Source organism: Poecilia reticulata, chromosome 14 (assembly GCF_904066995.2).
Source record: "Poecilia reticulata chromosome 14, P_reticulata-male-v2, whole genome shotgun sequence".
In the NCBI taxonomy this organism is placed as follows: Eukaryota; Metazoa; Chordata; class Actinopteri; order Cyprinodontiformes; family Poeciliidae; genus Poecilia; species Poecilia reticulata.
Window position 1 is genome coordinate 8,451,524 of NC_088843.1, and position 21,116 is coordinate 8,472,639.

The window sequence follows — 21,116 nt, forward strand, 5'->3', positions numbered from 1 at the left end:
TTTTGTGGTTTAGATATTATGCCGAGTATGTTTTTAGAAAAAAACCATTTAACCTTTTTGATTTTTTTCATTCCAAAACCATGGAATAGAAAAAAAATGCATGTTTGTGTTGTGTATTTGCTGAATAAAATATACAACTTCTTTTTCATTAATGTTCTCTTAATAAATATCTTCAGATTTATTAGATAGGACTTGTTAAAGATATTTTAATTTGTTGTACTGCTTTAACAAGGCAGTAATTTTATAGAGATTATTGAAAAAATAACTTTAATAAGGCTATATTCTGATTTTTACATACATTTAAGATGTACTGTTAGCTTAATTTTGTGTAAATTGTGAATTTTCTTTAATGCTACTCTGAAGGTTTGTCATTTGCAGGCTGAAACCATAGACAGTTCTGCAACCAGTGGCTTAATTTCAGTAATTAATCTCGCAATATTTCACTGAACGCTTTGTTTACAGTGATAATGGATTTCTTAAAATCACAACTGAATCTAAGCTATTTTGAGGAATTCAGATGTTTTAATTACACCGACCAGCAGATGGCGCTGAAGTCTCTGGACGGCCGAGATGTAGGCGGATTTGCTCTGACGTTGCCCACATTTGGGATTAACTTGTTTTTTTTATATATATCGCCATATCCCTCGTATTTTTGCAAACGAAGCCAGATGAGCTGAGGATATTGAAAAACATAAATTTGCTTCAGTAGGCCCTTCGTTTCAGCCATCTCTCTGCGTTGGGTTTTGGAAATGGGACGGGGATGTCCTGCGGCGCATATTGAGAGGCTGACTGAGGAGCAGCAAACGTCGCACTGACTGAGCCTACTGCGCCGATGTCCCCTTACGCTGATAATAATAATTATAATAATAATGGGGGCAGACGGAAGTAAAAACAGGAAGGTGAGTTGAATGGAACTCCTGGTTGCTAAGGTGTGGCGCTCTCTGTTTCTATGGCGATGGTTTGGTGTCCAGGATGCAAAGTCGGTTTCTGTACAACTAGAACACACGGCTCCGTTTCACCTTGTTTTAAATCAGCATGCGAAACTAAAGTATTACATTTTTGTTAAGGATTTACCTCCATAATCAATAAAATATTTCCACAAGAATCCCGCTCTTATAGCATCAAGCTTTTACTTTGAATGTCTAAAAAAAAACAATCTTCCTATACATAATTTATTTCCAGATAAAAATATTGATACAAAAGGCCTACTGCATCCTGTGTCTGTGGTGGCAGTATTGGATTTATATGTGTTTTTTATCTTAGGTCATTAACTTTTCCTGTCTGAGAGATTGGTGCTGCTGTGTGTAATGAATTATGGTTTTGATAAAAACAGTAGTACTGCATGCAATTAAAACTTATACTGGTAGCTACTTTAAATTCATTACAAAAGTGACTTTAAAACTGTAAACAAAAATACAGTAACAATACTGGCAATAGTGCATTAAATGAATTGTGGTTATTTTGTAACTTTACCATGCAGTGACACTATAAACCCTATTCCTGGCATCCAGATGTTGCAGTAGAAATAAACAACAAAATTGCAACTCATCATCTTGGCGTTTCTATGATTGTCACGACCTATTTTTTTACTGTTTGAATCAGAAACATTTTTAGATGTTAAGTCAGTTATGCAACAGGGGGGAATATATCTTTCCTCCGATTCTATGCAAATCTGACCTGCCAAACAGAGATATAAGAAGCTTGTGAAAAAATATTGATTAAATTAAATTGGTAAAAAAAATAAAATAAATAAAATTGTCTTGGTTAGAACCAGAAGTTGGGGAAAAGCAATCTAAAAACAAAGATGGAGGATTACAGGATCTACTACCCCAATACAAACCTTTTACAATTCTTTTTTTTAACCAAAAACTACCCTGTGGAACATTTTCATGTAAGGAAATGACAAAGTGTTCCAAAAGAAGAAATTCCTGTGGAATTCCTGTGCATCAGGAATTAATCATCTTCTGCCTAAAATTATTCAGAAATTATTAAGAATGAACATTTATTTTTGATATGGTAATTTTTCTAACTCAGCTTTAGCACTCAACAATAGCATCTTATGTACTGTACTGTTCAAGTCTTTTTCCTCATTGTCTACTAACTTTTTCAAGGTGAAACCTTAAAGAAATAAATGTTTTTAGGTATTGGATGCCTTCCCGTATGAGGGCTGACTGTGAGTCGAGTAAAACGGAAAGAACTAACACTGTTTGTCTTTTTAAAAAATAGGTTTGACTAAAAAAAACATGCATCTCTAGTAGGTTCTCTAATATCCAGTATTGCTGTGTTCTCTTATTGTTCGCTTATATCAATCAAGTTTATTTGTATAGCACATTTCAGCAAAAAGGCAGTTCAAAGTGCTTGACATCATAAAAACACACACAAAAAAATACAAAGTTAGAGCCATCGTTACACATCAAAATTTTGATTAATGTTTTATTTATAATGATTCAACAACAGCTCTAAACAGGTGAGTTTTTAGTCGAGATATTTGATGAAGTACCTTTTAAATGTTGTGTCTGTCTTCATTAAATCACTGGTCCTGTCCCGTTGCCCTACCAGAGGGCCTCAGGAGGGGCTGAAGACGAGCCCATCCCATCTGGATGGCGGGGTCTCCTCTCCAGCATGGGCCTGTCCATCCCAGAAGGTCTCTGCCGCCTGGCCCCACCCGCCCTCCGTCTGGGCCAGCGTCGGATGCTCCAAGGAAAAACCCCTGAGGTGCCAGAGCACGTCCTCAGGTTGGCGGGAGTCGGACCAGGCAGGCTGAGAGGAGAATGGAGCCTTCCAGGCTTCGTTACCATGTTTCTGCCTGAATTCCCCCACAGAGCTGTGCCAGGGCACGAACACTTTCAGGTAAAAAAAAACAACAAACTGCTTCATTAGACCCACTTCAGCTCTATTGTATTGTCTATCTTCTATGTTTTCAAGCTTTCTCATTTGATTTTTACCCTTTCTTTCTAACAAGGTGCTGGGATACATTGCCAAAGGTTCATTTGGACCCATTCTGAAAGTGAGGGACAAGTCCAAACAGAAAACATATGCTGTTAAAGTGAGTGTGCTACCTGATTATTATACGCCAATGTGTTTATTTAGCCTATTTAGTCCATGATGTGATAGTTTTCTATCTTAGTTTTTCTATCTTGTGGGTTATTCTTGATTGAATACTATTTGATGCTGCAAATGTAACGTAAATGTGCCATGTTAATTCACAAAAAATGTTCTACATTCTTGCTTGTTAGAATTTGTCTGCTGGTACAGATTTGCATGCATTCATAAATTCTGCTGGTACAGATTTGCATGCATTCATAAATTCTCTTCATATATTCTGTCTGAGCTGTTTTTTTTACACTTTAGTCTTTTTAGTGGGTTTCACCTGGCAAAATTATTCATAATTGAACATTTTTACCTTTTGATACATTTCAACCACAAATTTTGACACATTTTATTATTATTCTATGCATTTTACTTATATATATATTTTTTTGCGAACAATAATCCAGATGTGCATTTGTATTTTAACCCTTTTTAGTCTTATTTCCCAAAAGAAAATTCTGGTCAACCAGTGTTTTTTAAGGTGCTCTATTTCTAACTTGGACCCAGCTGTGTGTTATTTTATCACAGTGTAAATTAAGCTGTTCTGTGAAGGCCTCAATAGAACAAAAGTGAACAAACATCATTGTGAAGCTCAAAGGACACAACAGAGGTCAGGGACTAAGTTGTGGAGAAGTTCCAGTCAGTTAGGCTTAAAAAACCCAAAACAATCTTTGAGGATATCAATCCATCGAATGAAAATTAACTGCCAAAGAGATGGCCACCCACCTGAAATGTAAACAGTTTGTTCATTATTGTTTTTGCTTCCACCAACAGGTTATACCTAAAGCAGAGATTTTAAGGCTGGCGGTTTTGGAGCAGTCTAAAGAGGAAGTTATAGTTCAGGTGAGCGCTGCCTTCGAAGGTCTTTAAAATGATTATTGATATTTTTGCTTTGTTGCAAATATGTTTCTATAGACGTATAATTATTCATTTCATGTCACAGTAGACTTCAAAATTCATACACTTGTAATTAAATTAATTACAAGTTCCGTGTTTGATTTTGAAAGTTTCAGTGTATCCAATACTTAGTACAGTTCTGAGACAGAAAAAAGCAATGCAAAAAAAAGCAAAGAGAAAAGAAATGAAGGAATAAAACCCATATAAATTAGCTTTTTAAGGAATTTAATTTTTGACCTTTGCCCTCTGCAGCGTCAGGTTCGCCACCCATTTGTCCTCGACCTCCAGGACTGCTGGCAGACTCAGCGCCACCTTTACATTAGTGAGTCAGGCAGTTAGCAGTATCCCACTCGTTCCCAAATCTGCAACCCAAGAATCCCTCACTTCCCCTTCTGTCCCCTCTGCTTCGGTAGAGTTATCTCCCCACAGTCCCAAACCTAACACCTAGAACATGATAAGAGAAATGCTTCGGTTCAAGTGTTTAAATTCTGGATTTCACCTAAGCTCCCAACCTCTCCAACTCCCACCATGCCAGTTCTTCAGCCGTGTTGCCCTTTTTCCCTTCCCTCCAGAGCATTTATCCCTTTTTCCAAAATTACTCACTGACTCAGAAAGTGTGACCCACTTAGTCTGCCTCCCAACCCCCTGTTAAAAGAACTCCACAGTTCAACAGAAACACATGCCACAGTTAAAAGGGCCTGCTGCATGCTTTTATCTAGAATCCTCTTGTAGCCATGCTGCTGGAGTTTCTTCTATATATTAGCAACAACAGACTGAAAACCAGAAGAGCCTTTCCCTGATTTCTTTAAAGATATGTAGGTGTTCCTCACTTTAGCACAAGTTTCCCTGGTTTAGGTTTTTCACCAGTGTTTTTTCTATCCTCTGCCGCCCATCACTGCTCCTCATATGTCCCACTGCGTCAGAGGCTCATGTTAAATCGTATTCTGCTCCAACAGTGTGCGACTACTGCAGCACAGGGGACCTCTACACCTACTGGCAGATGATTGGTCAGTTCTCAGAGGAAACCATGCGAATATTTGCAGCAGAGCTGGGATGTGCACTCGGTTTGTATGCTATATTTTAATATAAGTATGTTTTTTAATGTCAGGGAGGTGATAAGAATAAAGCTACAGAGTCAAGTTCTGCAGTGATTTGCAAGTCAATTTAACTTCATGTTGGCGAAAATGGATTACAGCAAAAAGCCTTTAAAATACATTATGTTTTAACTTTTTACTCTAGAAGTATTTAATCCTTTTAGAGTAAAAAAAACCCCCATAAAATTTCTATTTTAATAACAAACCTTTTTTTAGGGGGTCTTGTTTTGTTTTTTTCTTTTTACATACACATTTTTTTTAGCTTTCTCTTAAATGTTCTACATAGTCATTTCATAGGTTGATAATTACTCACTGTTCATTTTACAGGGTTTTTGCATGACTTTGGGATCATCCACAGGGATGTAAAGGTAAGACAAGCAAAGATGTCCCTTCTTACTTTTTTAACACATACAGCAGTACTGCAAAAACAATAGGCATATTACTTTTGAAATCTACATAAGTTATTTTATGTAGCATGACTAATTATAGGAAAACACAATATGTGAATTTAGAAAGAAAAGCAATTTTTTATACCTGTAGTTTGTCCTCAGGTGTAAAGGAGTTTTTTGGGGTTTTTTTAGAAATTGATGTCCCACTTTTAAGGTGTTAGGTGTGAACTAGTTCCACTTGCTTTGTTCCATTCATCATCCTAGTGTTTTGCAGTTCAGAGCTTACTGAGCAGTACTTTGTGTTGTTCTGACTGGACCATGCAGACCTAAATGTAGCACTATTAGCTTTATTGAATTAATGACCCAACATGTATTTCAGCCAAAATTAAATAAATAAATAAATGAGTAAAAATTATGTTCTTATCATCAAACAGCCCTAAAATAAAACATGAAAGCCATATCTTATACAATGCTCCTTAATAGGTAAATGTTAAATATGAGTAAAGTATACATTTATGAAATTATTAGTTTTTCATTAGAATATGAGTTTTAAATACCTTTAAATAATAATAGCACAGTTTTGTTTGTAATTTTTTTTGTTTGCCAATCAAAAGGAATTTCCTGAGAATTTTTTAAAAAAATAACACAATAAATTAAATCATTTATTTAATGAGTAAATTATTAAATAAATGATTGTTTCGTTTATTTAAAACCAACACTAAATCACAGTACACAAAACTCAAACTTGACTTCTGAAATTTGTATTAATTTAATATAAAGACAGAACATTCATACATAGCTGGATGTATAAAAATTAAAACTTCTTTATTTTCTTTTTGGATATTATCTGTGTTATGTGTGAATTCCTTTTCATAATTTGTGGTTTATTCTTTTTACTTAATTTAAGAAGAATAAATTGACTTTGGGGCTTATAATTTGGCCAGTCTTGTAAGTATTCCTTTATGAATACAAGTAGACTCATTCAGATTTTTCCTTCCTTACTTTCAGATGGAAAACATCTTATTGACAGACAACGGTGAGTGAAACAGTCACCAGCAGAGGGCAGCATACCTCTGAACAGGCAGCACAGAAGCTTCCAGAGAGCCTCTTTACTGTAAAGCTCTCAGCTTGTATTTTATACTATTAGCAACGAGGTCATGAGTTATTAGAAGAAGATGTTTGTATTTTTATGAGTTTAAGCTCATAAAAATGAGTTCCTAGCATGGTGGATGTGTGGAGAATTGTGATAAATTCTTGTAGTGATGCAAAGAAAATGATCCTTTGTAGGCCACCTCCGCTTGGCTGATTTTGGTTTGTCCCGCCGCCTGGAGAGAGGAGGCCGAGCCTTCACAATCTGTGGAACCATCCAATACATGGGTGATGAAAACCTGCCAAATCCAACAGTTTGAGGATTGTTTTTATATCTTTTCCTTTCCAAAGTAAAGAGCTGAATGTTAAAAATAAAACTTCTGATTTTTTTTTCTCTCTTTTACCCCTCTTCAGCTCCAGAGGTACTCAGTGGTGGACCTTACAACCACGCAGCTGATTGGTGGTCACTGGGAATCCTGCTATTCTCCTTGGCCATTGGGAAGGTGAGCTTTTGTTTCCAATGTGTCCAGCAGGCCTCATCTACAAGCAGACATAGCTGAGCCTAAACTGGGTTGGAAAAACAGAGCCGTACTCTTCTGGGCAGCATGTAAGATCTTTGTACTGATGAACAAAGTTATAATTTGAAATCTGCCTCTTTGTTTGCCTCTACAGTTCCCTGTTCCTCCAGAACCAGATCATTGCAGCATGCTGAGGAAAGTGAGGAGTTTTCCCTATGAAATGCCCCTGAGCCTGAGCTCACCGCTCTCCATGTTAATAACAGAGGTACTTTTTTTCAGTGCGTGTAAATGTAGTTTTGTCATAGTTATGCTAATTTGTAGCATCGTGATATTTTTTTCCAGCTTTTGTGCAAAAATCCACTACGACGCCTGAGGACCTTGGAACGTTTCAAGCGTCAAACGTTCTTCTTTGGGACATCTTTTGACCTCCACCTCCTTCAGCGTCGACCTGTGCAGGTAACCAACGAATGCCTGGTTGTAGAAAGCTCAAGGTTTTTTTCTTTCTTATTATCTGAATGAACTCTTCTTCTCCATCAGGTGATCTTGGAGCTGAGAGAGAGACCAGACCGTACTGCCAAAGCTCGACGGGGCCTCACTTTGTCCCTGCTGCCTCTGAAGGGCTTTGACTTTGATTCCCTGCTCAGCCCTGCCGCCACGCCGGACACACAGCTGGACGGAGACACACACACACGCACAGCTGTACCTCTGCCTGGCCCCTCGCTGCAGGGGCCAGGCAGCGGGGGGCCTGCTGCAACCAGGCCCCTCAACTTTTCCACTCAGGAAAAAGTTGCACGCAGGGAAGTGTTTGTGTGAGTGATTATAAGTCTGGCTGCAGCGTGGAAGGGAAAGGCCTTCATCAAATGGTTTTGATTTTGTGCGAATTTTCCAAATTTTTTACCCTCCTTAAAAATTAGGAGAGTAAAAGTGAAGGATTTAAATACATAAATCCCCATATTTACAGGGCCTTGCAAAAGTATCCATTATTGTGACATTGTAGCCACAAACCTCAATGTGTTTTTTAGGGAATTTATGAGATAGACCAACTTTTAAGTAATGCATAATTGTAACGTGGAAGCACAAATATGCATGGTACTTTAAAAACTGAAGCAGGAAATCCTTTTGGGGTATTTCTCTACTGGCTTTGTATGTTGAAACTTTACTGTGTGCACACTATTATTGCAGAACAGCTGAAGCTGAACCAGACTGGATGAAGCCACTGAACATTCAGATTATGTCGCTTAAATGTTCAACAAACATCTGAAGACAACGTTCAGCAAACACTGGCTGAACATACAGCCATACAACATCTACAGACAACACTGTCTGCTATGGGAAAAGTTTGGTCTGAATAAAAATATGCAATTACAAAGAAACAAATCACACCAAATAAAACACTTTTCCAGATATTGTTTTTATATGAAACCACTGACAATATTTAACTGTATCTTTGTCACCTTCAAATGTCTTAGCAGCTTCAACAGATACAAACTAATATCAGAACAATTGAATCCTCATTTTAACATAAATTGCATCCATGTGTATACCGGTGTATACTACAGAAAAAATGAATAATTGTCCTTCTACTTTGCAGTTAAGCTTTACTTTGCGTTGCTTTGTCTCAATTCTACTCATAAATTAATATTTGTGGTTATAACATGATGTAATGTGACTAATTCAAGTCTGAAGAGTATTTTTTGCAAGGCACTGAAATAACATTGTTCTTTTTAATGTAATTTTATTTTATTTTATTTTACATGTTCACCTTTTAACGTTTACTGTCTCTTTAGTAGCAGTTGTTCAGTGGTTTTGTTCCATTACCCATTTTGTAAAACGTCCAGAGTCTCTTCATGGTTCGGCTGGCAAAACATTGTGTACCGAAGATAATTTAATCCTAAATTGAAAAGTTAGGCTAATAGCCCTAACTATATTGTATTTATTTAACCATCTATCCATCCATCCATCCATCCATTTTCTGGATGGATGGATGGACCACTAAGGGGTCCAGGGTGACCCCTTAGTGGGGTTGGGAGGGTTGCTGGTGCCTATCTCCAGCTAACTTTCCAGCAGAGAGGCGGGGTCACCCTGGACAGGTCGCCAGTCTGTCACAGAGTATCGTAATTTGTTTAACCGTTTAACCACATTTGAAGTGGAACCCAACCAAAACCCTTAAGAAAGGAGAGAGGATGTTCAAACCTTTGCCTTCATGCATCATGTTGTGTCATCATGAAACCATTTTTTAACAGAAGTGGACAAAAGAAACTCTGTCATTCGTTCCCACTCCTTACCTTTGTTGTCCTGCCTGTAGAATTGGTTGCAGCAGGAACTTCTCCCCTGATTTCAGAGTGAAGCAAGCAACACAGCCTTAGAGTCTGATGAGCACGCTCGCAACTCTGCGTTTATTTCCTACAACCGGTGACTCAGGGGCGCACTTGCTGGTTTTACTACTTAGCTTCATTTTTCACATAAAGTCAGATTTTAAACAGTGATTTAAGTATGCTCTAAACTTCTCTTTGAACTTTATAATATTTTTATAAATATGAAGGCTATTTTCTATTGTTTTTTTCCTCACTAAACAGATATTTAGATATATTATGATTTTCTAAATGATGCATGATATTTACCCAGATTTGCTTCACACGCACAACTCTGAGCTTACCTTCTTGATCACAAAACGCTTGTGTACATATTTATAAATATATAAGCATATTCCTCTTTATAAAGTTTATATAAACATTTTTGAAGAGTATTTCCTCATGTGTTATGATGTCTTTTTGCAGTTACCTTGTAGCATGAACAGAATATTAAAAGAGTTCTGCTGATTTTTCTTTTGTCTTTTTGTTGTGATGAAATGATTTTGGGTGCACTGACCTCTGTTGCCTAACTCACCCCAACATTGTGTCAGATTATTGCAGAATATCCTTGCTCAGTTAAGAAATCACACTGTGCATTTACTTAGTTGGGTTACTCAACACACCTTACTCACAGATTGACATTTGAAACCCTAAAGTAAGCAGATGGCGATCTACACTTGGAGAAAAAGATTTCTTTAGATTAAATTTAATATTTCAAATTCACTCATTAAAGATAAAAAATATTTTGCTGCTCCTATTACTGTCAATTAAATTTGATTCTGTATTTATTTAACATACCTTTTTAAAAAAAATATATATATGTATTTAATGTTTCAATGCGTATAAAAGCCAAACCAGTGTTTTGGCTACATAACAGCTTGTCTTGAAACAAAACACTCCATAAATAGGAGATCCTTGCTGACAGCCAAAATAAAGACACAATACTGGTGTGTCACAGTTCAGCCAAACCAATAACATGTATATTATTGGGCTCTTGTGTGGAAACTGACACCATGTGGCATCATGATGTGGAAGAAAAAAGACCCCTGATTTTTAAATTGAAAAATACAATTCTGAAAAGTGAGGTGGGCTTTTGTCTTCAGCACCTTTGAGGATGCACATTTGGACTTTATTTTTTATCTCATTCTTTTCAAAGTACACTCTTTGGTAACCATCATTTTTAAAGTACTTTTACAGATTCTCAATTGGATGTAAGACAGGACTTTGATGTGGCCACTAATGTCTGATTAAACTTTTGATCTAGACCCCTCCATTGTTGTCTGGCTTCCACCAGGTCTACAAGAATCATGCAACCAGTTTTAAGTCTTGTGCAGCCAACTACAAGTTTTCCTCAATGATCACCTTGTATTTTGCAACTTTTTTCTTTCCATCATCCAGCTGTGCAAGCATCCCTGTCCCTGAAGAAAAGCATCCCCAAGGCATGAAGCTGTCGCCTCTTTTCGCAGTAATTATGGTGAGTTCAAGGTGATGTGCGGTGTCAGTTTTCCACCTCACTCTTTTCTACACAGTTGATAATAAAATAATGAATTATTATCTGTTTGTTGATTACATAAAATCTCAATAAACACTGAAGTCTGTGACAGAATGTGATAATGTAATAATGTAAGGTCGATGTAGGTGGGCCTTCCTCTGTGGGAATTATGTTCCAATTAAAGAGGTTTCTTCAGTCATTCACAGTTCAGAAGAAGAACAAGATTCTTCATAATTAATTTCTCATCCCATTTCCAGTTGGCTTTCATTCACCTGCGCTTACAAAAAGTAAATGGTAAAGATTCATGAAAGGGAAGAGATGTCAAAAAGCTGCATACAGAAAGTGTCATTCATGATAAAGATGGACGATAGAGCTTCAACTTGCTACATTGGCTCTGCTGTAATGACCCTTGTAATGACAAGCCTTGTAATGGCTTGTGGAGCCATTGTTTACTGTCCTCTATATATGCAGGCCCACACCAAAAATAACTTTACCTATTGGCAATAACACCACCTAAGAGGCTTTAAAGACAAGATGCCAACAGCAGCAGCTTGAAGTTCACAGATTCCCTGCTGAAACTGGAGAACCCAATTGTGAGTTAAATAAGTCACCCAGTAGATGTAGAGTGTATGTCTGATCTGTAAATGGAGAAACTAGAGAGTGAATTGAGCCTAGGCCCCAGCTGCAAAAACAGGCATGTATCAACCATGTGTGCCAGAATTTGTATGCAAGAAGCCTATAGGAACAAACTGAGCGCAGCGACAGTTTTCACTGAGTGCATCAACAAGAGGGGATACAACTCTCTGGTAAACAAGTGCTATTGCCAACCTGTATTTATTAAATTTGCTGTTGGTCTCAAATGAAAATAAAGGAAAAAAAACAAATTCAATTTGTTTTGTGTCCTCCTGGAATGTGAACTTCAGCCCCATTTCAAGGTTTTTGAAGTCAATATTTTGTTTCCCAGTATTGATGTCTAGTTTCCATGTCTCTGCTCTGGATAATCAGTGCCACCTTATGCCGCTACCACCACCATGTATCACTCTGTTCAGGCGTGCTGTCAGTTCTCTACACATAGTTTTTTGCATTTAGGATAAAAATGTTTTTATTACAGTCTGATCCACAGGTGTCAACAGTTCTCATGGGCCAGTGTCCTGTAAATTTTAGATTTGTTTCTGTTCCAGCAGACCTTAATTAAGATTATTTGAAAGACTCTGGAGAACCTCAACTGCATACTGAAGAGGCAATTCAGACATTTGATTCAGCTGCGTTGGACCAGGGATACATCACAGCACAAAACGGTCCATGACGACAAAAGTTTGACACCTCTTGGAGAACTTAATTAATATGTTCCTCTGTCCCCTGCATAAATGGCAGTTTTGGTAAACTGTACTCTGGACTTCATCATATTCTTTCAACAATGACTTTCTTCTGGCTACTTTCCTATAAAGCCCAGGTTTGTAGATTTCACAAGTATTGTCTGCCTTCCTAACTAGGTGTTAAGTGAGCTCATAAAATCCCAACAAAACATTGAAATTCATGACTGTAAATGTGATAAAATATGAAACAGTTCGGGAAATATTTGCAAGACGTTGTAAATTACTTGAGATTGTCCCTTGGCTTCATTACTTTTTATAGCGCTGTTACTTAGAATTCAGCATTCTGTAGTAATCTGGGAATATTTGGACATATTTTCTGCTTATAATTAAACTACTTTCTTAAGGTGACGTGTGTTTTATTAGAAGTCCGTATGCTTGTTGGTTTCAGATGAAAATTAAGCAGCAAGTCTGGAAAAGATGCAGAATCATTCTGCGTTCGCGTTGCTCTCTTTTTAGATGGAGGATGTTCTACGGCGCATGCGCGATAGACGCAGTTTCACTCCATCATATGACGCAGGGGTGTTGGCTCCTCCCTCGGCTCGAGAGGCTTTGTAAAGGGTCACGTTGCGCTGCAGCAGTTAAACAGGAGACAGCTCCGCATCTCTCACTTACAGCTCACCTGCTCTATCAACTGAAGACATCAACAAACAGGTAATAATCAAATCTGAACTGCCATTTGTGACTGCTGTACATTGTAGCATTTTCATATCGGACCGCTGTAACTTTAACGGCCGAGTTGATGCTGATGGGAATGTGATGCTGCGCTACTCAACCTCAAGCTAACTTTGTCCTCCTAGCTTGTTAGCCACAAATTGTTCCTGTTTTTATTATGACGTATGTCTCTTATTTCGCGTGTTGGCTTCTAAAAACAGCGTAGAGCTTTTGAGCTTATTTGACCATATATGAAAGCTGCGCATTTTAAGGATCAACGAACCACACAACAGGAAGGGCGTACAAACTTTGACCTTCAAGGATGGAAGTGAAGGTGACGGATCTGGTTTTTCTGTTAGTTAAGTTAACGTACCATGGGTCTGCAGTTTGGAACGTGTTCAGGTCGATGACACATTTTGAATTAAAACGTGGTTAGGAGCAGTGGAGGGTGATGGGGGAGGGTGATGATGAAGTCGTTTCCTGTCGGAGTGTATCTGTTCAAGCGCACGTAGACCTCTGATGTGACGATGGCGGGGCGGGCATTGGAGACACGCCACAATAACCGCATATACATACATGTGGATGGGATGTTTTAATAGAAGACAAACAAGAAAAATCAAGTATCTTTTAGTCGACTTTGAAGTCCTTTTTTAAAATAGTATATTTTATTTTTACACTTTATTTTTACAATTTTACACTGCCCCTTTGGTTGCTAAGCAACACCCAGCTCTACTACTTGTTGGTTCTTTCCTACGTTAGTCCCAATCCCTAAAATAATCCGGTTCCTTGTTTCTAAAAATCATATAACATCATATGCAGTCAGTTTGCCATTTTGAATGAGAGAAGATATACAGCAGCCTTATGTCTCCTGTGTTTAACATGAAAATGATGCTTTTGTGTAACCTGTACATTTTCACCACTGTCAACCTCTCTTTGAACCGCACCATGCATCACAGCCGTCGCATCTGCTGTAGGCTCCTGTATCAGTGGGCAATGGGCAGTGCTCCGGCTAGTGCTGCTGGATCAAAGTCTGAAGATAGAAACAGCCCAAATACAGGAACGTGCATCAGTTCCAAGGCCAGCAGCCTGTCTGGTAAAAACGCAAGCAAGCAGGCTTTTAAAAAAAATGTTTGCAATCTGACTAGTGCTGCTGTGCAGGAGCCATTTTCAGCTCTATAGCTTGCAACCTGGAGACATCAACTAGCTGGGTAAATCTCCAGGGGGGCGGTAATGATGCAGACAGTGCAGCAAAACATAGATCCCGTTTCCCTTTAACTGTGCCATCCTCTCCCGGCTTGTTTATAATGACAATAATTCAAATGTTAATATGTGCAGTTCCAGCCTGATTCGGTTGATACCAGCCTGTTAAAACCCTGCTTACAGCCTTTATAAATGCTGGGCTTCATAGTTTGCAGGCCTGAAGTGTTTTGTAGTTAAAAGCTTGCAGTAATACTTCACAACAGACCAGCTGTGGCTTGTTTACTGTATCTATTGGCTATGATGTTTAAGTATTTGTGATTTTTGGCTACATTCTGCTCTGTGCTTTGCAGGGTGAAAATGGTTGCATCAGACACGTCATGACTCAGAGTCAGGAAGTAATAAATACTAGTGGGTCCTACTGTAGTTAAGTTTTAATCGTGCCCAATAGATTTATTTTGAACTTGTTAACTCTGAATAGTACGACAGAGATTCTGGGTCAATAATTTGAGTTATCTAAATCATGCGGGGATCTTTGTTATAATTCACACATTATATATAACTGCCATAGTATTCTGTGATCAAACTGGCATTTCCTGTTAATTTCTGAAGGGATTCCATGTGACGCAGCAGGGAGTTGGCCACGTATCTTGATGTCGCAATGCAGACATGGTGTTTGCCTGGTAGAGGAAAACCACTGTGCAACAGGCAGAAGTGAAAATCCGAGGCGTGACTGAGAGAAAGTCAAGCTCCTGACAAAATTATCTCAGCTTTTCTCTCTCAAAAGATACCATCTGCAAATTGTTTCAAAATCCCCCCCCCCCTTTTTTTGTGTTTTAATTAAGAAATCATTTTATTATAAAGCACATCTCAGAACAGTTAAACAACAACTTTGATGAATATTTCTCTTCCTTTGACACTTCCTCACTTCCTCAAACCGTACTTGCAGGAACCACGACCATGTTTGAAGCTTGTGTAATCAAAATGTCAAGTCGGGTTACAGGTTGCTGTCATGTAATATGCGCTTTGAAGACTACGTTTAAAAGGTTTGATGTCTCCCAGGGACCTTGTTGCATCTTTGGCTGCTGGCTTCACCAAAACCAGTTCCATTTTAGGAGATGTTTTGTTGCCTGGACACCATCGCTGGGCTCAGCGGCCAGCTCAGGTGATTGTGACACTTTAGTTCACCAAATCTGTAGTCTAAGTTTCACTACAGTAAGTACCTGTGGAACAAAGATAATCTTTATATTTTCCTCTCATATTCCCCAAATGCATTGAGTGTTCCCTAGAGGCAATATAGGAGCAGAAAACATCAGTGTCTCCTGCAGCCTTACCTACATTGGTATTACAGCATTCAAACTAGTGGTGTTTTATTGAGTTGCACTTATTTTTGTCATCATTATCCAGAAATAAATGGGAACATATTTGTAACAAAAGTAGGAAACCATATAAAATATATTTTTAGATGCCTTGTGGCGACTTATAGCACAGGATAAACCAGGAGAGGATTGATGTGATCCATAAATGGCTGTAAAATAATCACTGGAGTCCATCCAGATTTTCAATCTGTTAATCAATAGTAATAGCAGCTACAACCAATAGGAGCTAAAAGAAACGGCTCTTTACTCTTAAGCCTATTTAGTGTTAATTAGTAGCAAGGTTACCAAAAGAATTAGCCAAGATGGGGTCAAATCTGTGACATTTTTATGTTTTAATTTAATATTGACCCAAGATATGATCCCAAGGAGGAGCTTGAAGTCTGAACTATATTTGGAAAATCGTTGCATAAAAATGGTACCGTTTCCAGCTGATCTGCTCATGCTTCTCTGAGCATGGTCACTTATGGTCACTTGTGTCATCACTGACAGTTTTTTTTCTATGAGTGACTGAAATATTACTTTCTTTTCTGAATTATATCTACCAGAGGTGAGAAGTGTATTTTAAAGAGGGACTGGACAATGGATCTAGTGGAGGCCTTCTGTTTGCAGTCCACATATAGACATGTTTAGAAATCTGAAAAAGCAACCCGGATGAATAATAGAATAGGCATCAATAACATTTCCCATTAGTTCCCATTGCTGCACTTGGCTGATCATGTTTGGCCTCCAAGGTGTGCTGTTTCTGACACATGATCCCCTCCAGGTTTTCTTTTCCTCTCGAAATAAATGTCACCTGCAACCATATCGATGTGAACAAGCTTCACTCTCAACTTGCACAATAATTTTTTTTTTTTTTACAAATACTCTTTTTTTGTTTTTTTACTATTGGCCTAAAAATGTAGATTGCACAGAGCACCCATCATTTTTGCAATGTTTGGTGACTGGAAACTTGAATACACTGGAGCTGGTAAAAATGCATTGTTGAAGCACGTAGGCATCTTCCTAAAGATAAGCCAGAGTCTGTTGGGCATGACTCCTTGTCTGGCTAAGAAAACACCTAAAATACACACACTGTGTCTTGTGATTTCAATGAATTATCAATTTCATTCAGTGCACTGGAGATTGTGCACTCACTTCAGACTGGTGAACTAACAGTTCCCTTACAGTGTCAAATTACAGCACTCTGTCCTGACCTGTTTGGGTTCACCTCCCTGCAGAATTTTTCAAACAGTAGTGAACTGTTCCTGCAGCAGAGCCGCCCTGCAGAGAGGCCTGTCTGTGTTCTCCCAAGGCCCTTATCCCATAGCTTAAAGCTGTGGATTAACGGAGGATATGACCCTCGGTGTCCTACAGCAGCAACCCAGCCTTAGTTACACTGCAAAAATACAACATTTCACCAAGTATATTTGGTCTAGTTTCTAATGCAAATAACTTAGTTTTGTCTTGATTCAATTATACTAAATTAAAAGTAACTTTTTCGCTCTTTAAGACAGAAATATTTCGGCCCTGCTCTTTCTAAGCAAACATCATTCCAGCAGCTCACTGCAGCTAAACTCCTGGTCCTCTATCAGGCCATTTAATCCATCCCTGATCCATTGTGGCAACACATAGCATTTCACTTGTGCAGCTGTGAACAAACCAATAATCAGTGAAGCCTTCACAGTTGATGCAGTCAGCCAGACTGTGTCCTCAGGCGTATTCTGGATGTGTGGAAATTTACAAGTATTGCATGGATTTTCTTCACATTACCTGTGCAGAAGGGAATTGTAGTTACGTACTGGCAACAATAGACCGACAAGAGGCTAAAATGGTGGCAGCACACAACATTCTTTTTAAAGAAATATCAGTAAATCAACTACAAAGATGTAAAGAATGAAAATGCTGTAATGGTGTTAACTGGGAAAAACAGGAAGAGTGTTGCTAGGGTAGAGTCGTGCTGCATCCAGACCTGCAGCTGAAATCAAGCCCGGCAGCTGAGTCTGTTGAAGCGTTTGTTTTATAACCCCTCATCCCTCCCCAGTCTGTGATTCAGATGCACGTGGTGGGGGTAGGAGTTGCGTAACCACTTACTTCTGCCGACTGAAGAAGGGCGTGATCTAGAAACCTTTGTATGATGGCTGCCACCAAATGGTTTCACTTTGACCAGACCCACACTAGAAGCATGGTCTGTTAGGAAGTGTGACAAAATTCACATTTTTAAGTGTAGAAGATGTAGCATTTCCTTTCCTGCAGGAAGCAGCTTGCTGCCTTTGGGTTTATCACATCTCCCACACATTCTGCATCACTGGATTGTGAGAAATTCAGTATTTTTCCGATGCATCTTGCTAGACTTTTGTCATTCTTCAGCCAGTCCTTCTGCTCACTGCTGTGGCAAGTCAGCTGTTTCCCAAACAATAAAACGGCATGAGAAAGAGGCCAGAGCTGGGTGGTCAGATGGTGATAAAATGTCGTCCTCTCCTTCTCTTTCAGCCACCATGACTCACCAGTACCCCGCACTGACTGCTGAGCAGAAGAAGGAGCTGCAGGAGATCGCTCAGAGTATAGTGGCTCCAGGAAAAGGCATCCTAGCTGCCGATGAGTCCACCGGTATGTTCAGTCAGACTAAGAACATTGCAGAAGGAGTTTGTGTATATGAGGTAAAGCTAAGTAACTTTTCACTGTGTGTCAATTTCAGGCAGCATGGCGAAACGCCTGAACCCCATCGGGGTTGAGAACACGGAGGAGAACAGGCGTCGCTACCGCCAGCTGCTCTTCACCGCTGACGAGCGCATCGACAACTGCATCGGAGGGGTCATCTTCTTCCATGAGACCCTCTACCAGAAAAGCGACGATGGCGTTTGTTTTTCTAAGCTCATCAAAGACCGCGGCATTGTTGTTGGCATCAAGGTAACCCAGAAATGAACTGTTAGATTCAAACACAGTACTTTTGAACTTTAACTTCATCTGCCTCCAAACAGTCTCATAGTTTGGTAGGTAAAACTTGAAATGTGTCAATCAATCAATGTATGTAAAAATGAACACATGTTTACAGAAAAACCTGAAAGATCAGTTTCAGTTGTGAGGATAAACTGCCCTAAAAGAGCTTTTATGTTGTATATTCAGGAACGGTAGAAATTCAGCAGCTTTTTGTTTAATAGATATTTCTTTCCATCCGTTTTTAGGTTGACAAAGGTGTCGTACCACTTGCTGGAACAAATGGAGAGACCACCACCCAGGGTGAGCCAAAGCAGAGGGAATATTCTAACAAACTTTAGAAAAAAGTCAAAGTGTAGCAGGAACTCTAGATTCTTGTGTGTTGATGCGCAGGTTTGGACGGGCTCAGTGAGCGCTGTGCTCAGTACAAGAAGGACGGTGCAGACTTTGCCAAGTGGCGTTGTGTGCTGAAGATCAGCGAGACCACGCCATCTCAGCTGGCCATCCTGGAGAATGCGAATGTACTGGCACGATATGCAAGCATCTGCCAGCAGGTTGGGTTCTTTTTTTTTTTACGTCTGGTTAGACACCAGCATTTTTTAATACACTTAAAATGTGCCTTTTTGAGCCATAGCCTAAAGCCCCTAATAACTTTACGTTCATACTTTTTAGAATGGCATCGTCCCAATTGTGGAGCCAGAGATCCTGCCTGATGGGGATCATGACCTGAAGCGTTGCCAATATGTCACAGAGAAGGTGAAACATCTGGAAGGTCATGATCTGCTTTGCATACATATCAACATATTTCTAATCTAATGGCAAACTCCTTGTGTCTGCTCTTAGGTCCTTGCAGCGGTGTACAAAGCTCTGTCTGACCACCATGTGTACCTGGAGGGAACATTGCTGAAACCCAACATGGTCACCCCTGGACACTCCTGTCCTACCAAGTTCTCCAGCGAGGAAATCGCCATGGCTACCGTCACTGCCCTGCGCCGCACTGTACCTCCAGCCGTTACAGGTGAGTCATAGAAATAAGAGAATGTATTTATGAAACTGTAAAGTGTAAGTATTTTTCAAACTTTTTGTTTATTGTGACAAGTCAGGATACTGTTTAATGAAATGCATATTAGATTTTTTTCTTATGAAAAATATTACATTTCTGCATACTTTTTCCCACACAGGAGTGACTTTCCTTTCGGGTGGTCAGTCTGAAGAGGAGGCTAGCGTGAACCTCAATTCCATCAACACCTGCCCCCTCAACAAGCCCTGGGCGCTGACTTTCTCCTACGGCCGAGCCCTGCAGGCCTCCGCCCTGAACGCATGGAAAGGAGACCTGAATAAGGAGAAAGCTGGCACCGAGGCTTTCATCAAGCGGGCCCAGGTCAGTCAAATCAAAGACCCCTCAGAAGGACCAACATGCGAAATCCTTTTGGGTTTATATTAAGACGTCTCTTTGTTTCCCTTCTGTCTCCCCCAGGCTAACGGGCTGGCTGCCCTTGGAAAGTACAAGTCCTCTGGAAGTGCTGGTGCTGCTGGTCAATCCCTCTACGTGGCTAACCATGCCTATTAAACTTTAACGACCACATTCAGCTGTGGCCTAGTGCTAGTCTTAATATCTGCTCTGCTATTCCCTTCTCACTCCTCCATCAGACACAGGCCTGCGCTGTCTACTGTACTTTGTTAATAGTTATTAACATTACATTATTAGATGTCTATTTAAAATCTATGTAAGAATGCAATACTAAAGGGAACAGGTTTTCATTTTTATTTCAACAAATAAATCCAGACAGGTTTGAGACAATTAATGACTGAAGTGTTGAATTTCATGTCTAGCTCTGGTTAGACTCTGAGATTAATGCAGAATGTAATCCAGAGAATCTGTCAGTATTCCTTTCTTGCCTCTTCATAAGTGCTCCTCTCTCTCCACGTTTGGTTCCTTCTCCGTCATTGGTCCTCTCACATCGGCTCCCCAGCAGTTCAGATCAGCAAGTGCGCATCGGTGTTTCGCTTCAGTCAGAACCCAGCGTTGGCCCTTCGTTTAACTACTGTACTAACATTCACACTAACTGTGGGACCAACCAACCAATAGTGGCATCAGTGCATCCGTTTTAAGGGTAAAACGAGAAGCTGAGCAGAGCGAAGTCGAAATGTTGAACTTGGAAGTTGATCTTGCGTAGTTCATCGGTGGGTCCAGCAGAGGTCACTAGACACGGTGTACTGTAATAAACGTTGCACACCAGTAATCGTTTTTTTTTTGTTTGTTTTTTTTTTTTCCCCCTTGTGCTCCTTATTACCATTATCAACAAAAACGACCATCACGTGTGTCTTCTCAGTATAACATTAGCTTTGAATTACACTTGGTAAATATCGTATTTAGTTGTGTGACGGTGTCTATGTGATTTCTGTGTGCCACCCGCCCCCTGCCTGACCATCCTGTTTCCCCCCTGCCTGCCCCACGGAAAGATTGGAAGAATTTCTATCGATGCAGACATGGACCAACACATGGGGGTCAGCAGCGCAGAAATGGTCACTGCTTTGTTGGATTAATGTGTTTGTGATGTTATTGTTCTTGAAACAATCGGTGTGTCAAATAGTGGAGAAATAAACTAAAATACACATTAAAACTAAACGCGTCTTTTTGTGTGTGTCTGTGTGTACAAAAAAGTTAATGTGTAAAGTC

The 21,116-nt window shown here is 39.4% G+C and overlaps 2 protein-coding genes across 2 annotated transcripts; both read left to right on the forward strand.

Annotated features, from left to right (window-relative positions):
* Window positions 1–317: 317 nt before the first annotated feature.
* On the forward strand, window positions 318–9,896 carry rskrb (ribosomal protein S6 kinase related b). The gene is made up of 13 exons (XM_008427145.3): window positions 318–899; window positions 2,560–2,850; window positions 2,963–3,046; window positions 3,865–3,933; window positions 4,240–4,309; window positions 4,944–5,051; window positions 5,409–5,449; window positions 6,479–6,506; window positions 6,758–6,847; window positions 6,974–7,062; window positions 7,232–7,342; window positions 7,420–7,533; window positions 7,615–9,896. Exons 1-13 carry the CDS (start codon window positions 870–872, stop codon window positions 7,888–7,890), a joined length of 1,401 nt encoding a protein of 466 aa, XP_008425367.2. The 5' UTR covers window positions 318–869; the 3' UTR covers window positions 7,891–9,896.
* A 2,894-nt stretch (window positions 9,897–12,790) lies between these two features.
* On the forward strand, window positions 12,791–21,065 carry aldocb (aldolase C, fructose-bisphosphate, b). The gene is made up of 9 exons (XM_008427141.3): window positions 12,791–12,947; window positions 17,993–18,109; window positions 18,198–18,409; window positions 18,685–18,739; window positions 18,830–18,990; window positions 19,109–19,192; window positions 19,280–19,454; window positions 19,618–19,817; window positions 19,914–21,065. The coding sequence occupies exons 2-9, from the start codon at window positions 17,998–18,000 to the stop codon at window positions 20,004–20,006; spliced, it is 1,092 nt and encodes a 363-aa protein (XP_008425363.1). The 5' UTR covers window positions 12,791–12,947; window positions 17,993–17,997; the 3' UTR covers window positions 20,007–21,065.
* The last annotated feature ends 51 nt before the right edge of the window (window positions 21,066–21,116 follow it).

What these genes read in the sequence shown, in the direction of transcription:
- rskrb (XM_008427145.3), top strand. Translation starts at nt 870, where the DNA reads ATGGGGGCAGACGGAAGTAAAAACAGGAAG. An exon ending in TGGAACCATCCAATACATGG is followed by an intron (nt 6,848 to 6,973) that starts GTGATGAAAACC and finishes ACCCCTCTTCAG; the next exon opens with CTCCAGAGGTACTCAGTGGT. An exon ending in TTCAGCGTCGACCTGTGCAG is followed by an intron (nt 7,534 to 7,614) that starts GTAACCAACGAA and finishes CTTCTCCATCAG; the next exon opens with GTGATCTTGGAGCTGAGAGA.
- aldocb (XM_008427141.3), top strand. Translation starts at nt 17,998, where the DNA reads ATGACTCACCAGTACCCCGCACTGACTGCTGAGCAGAAGAAGGAGCTG. An exon ending in AGCTGCCGATGAGTCCACCG is followed by an intron (nt 18,110 to 18,197) that starts GTATGTTCAGTC and finishes TGTCAATTTCAG; the next exon opens with GCAGCATGGCGAAACGCCTG. An exon ending in TGGAGAGACCACCACCCAGG is followed by an intron (nt 18,740 to 18,829) that starts GTGAGCCAAAGC and finishes GTTGATGCGCAG; the next exon opens with GTTTGGACGGGCTCAGTGAG.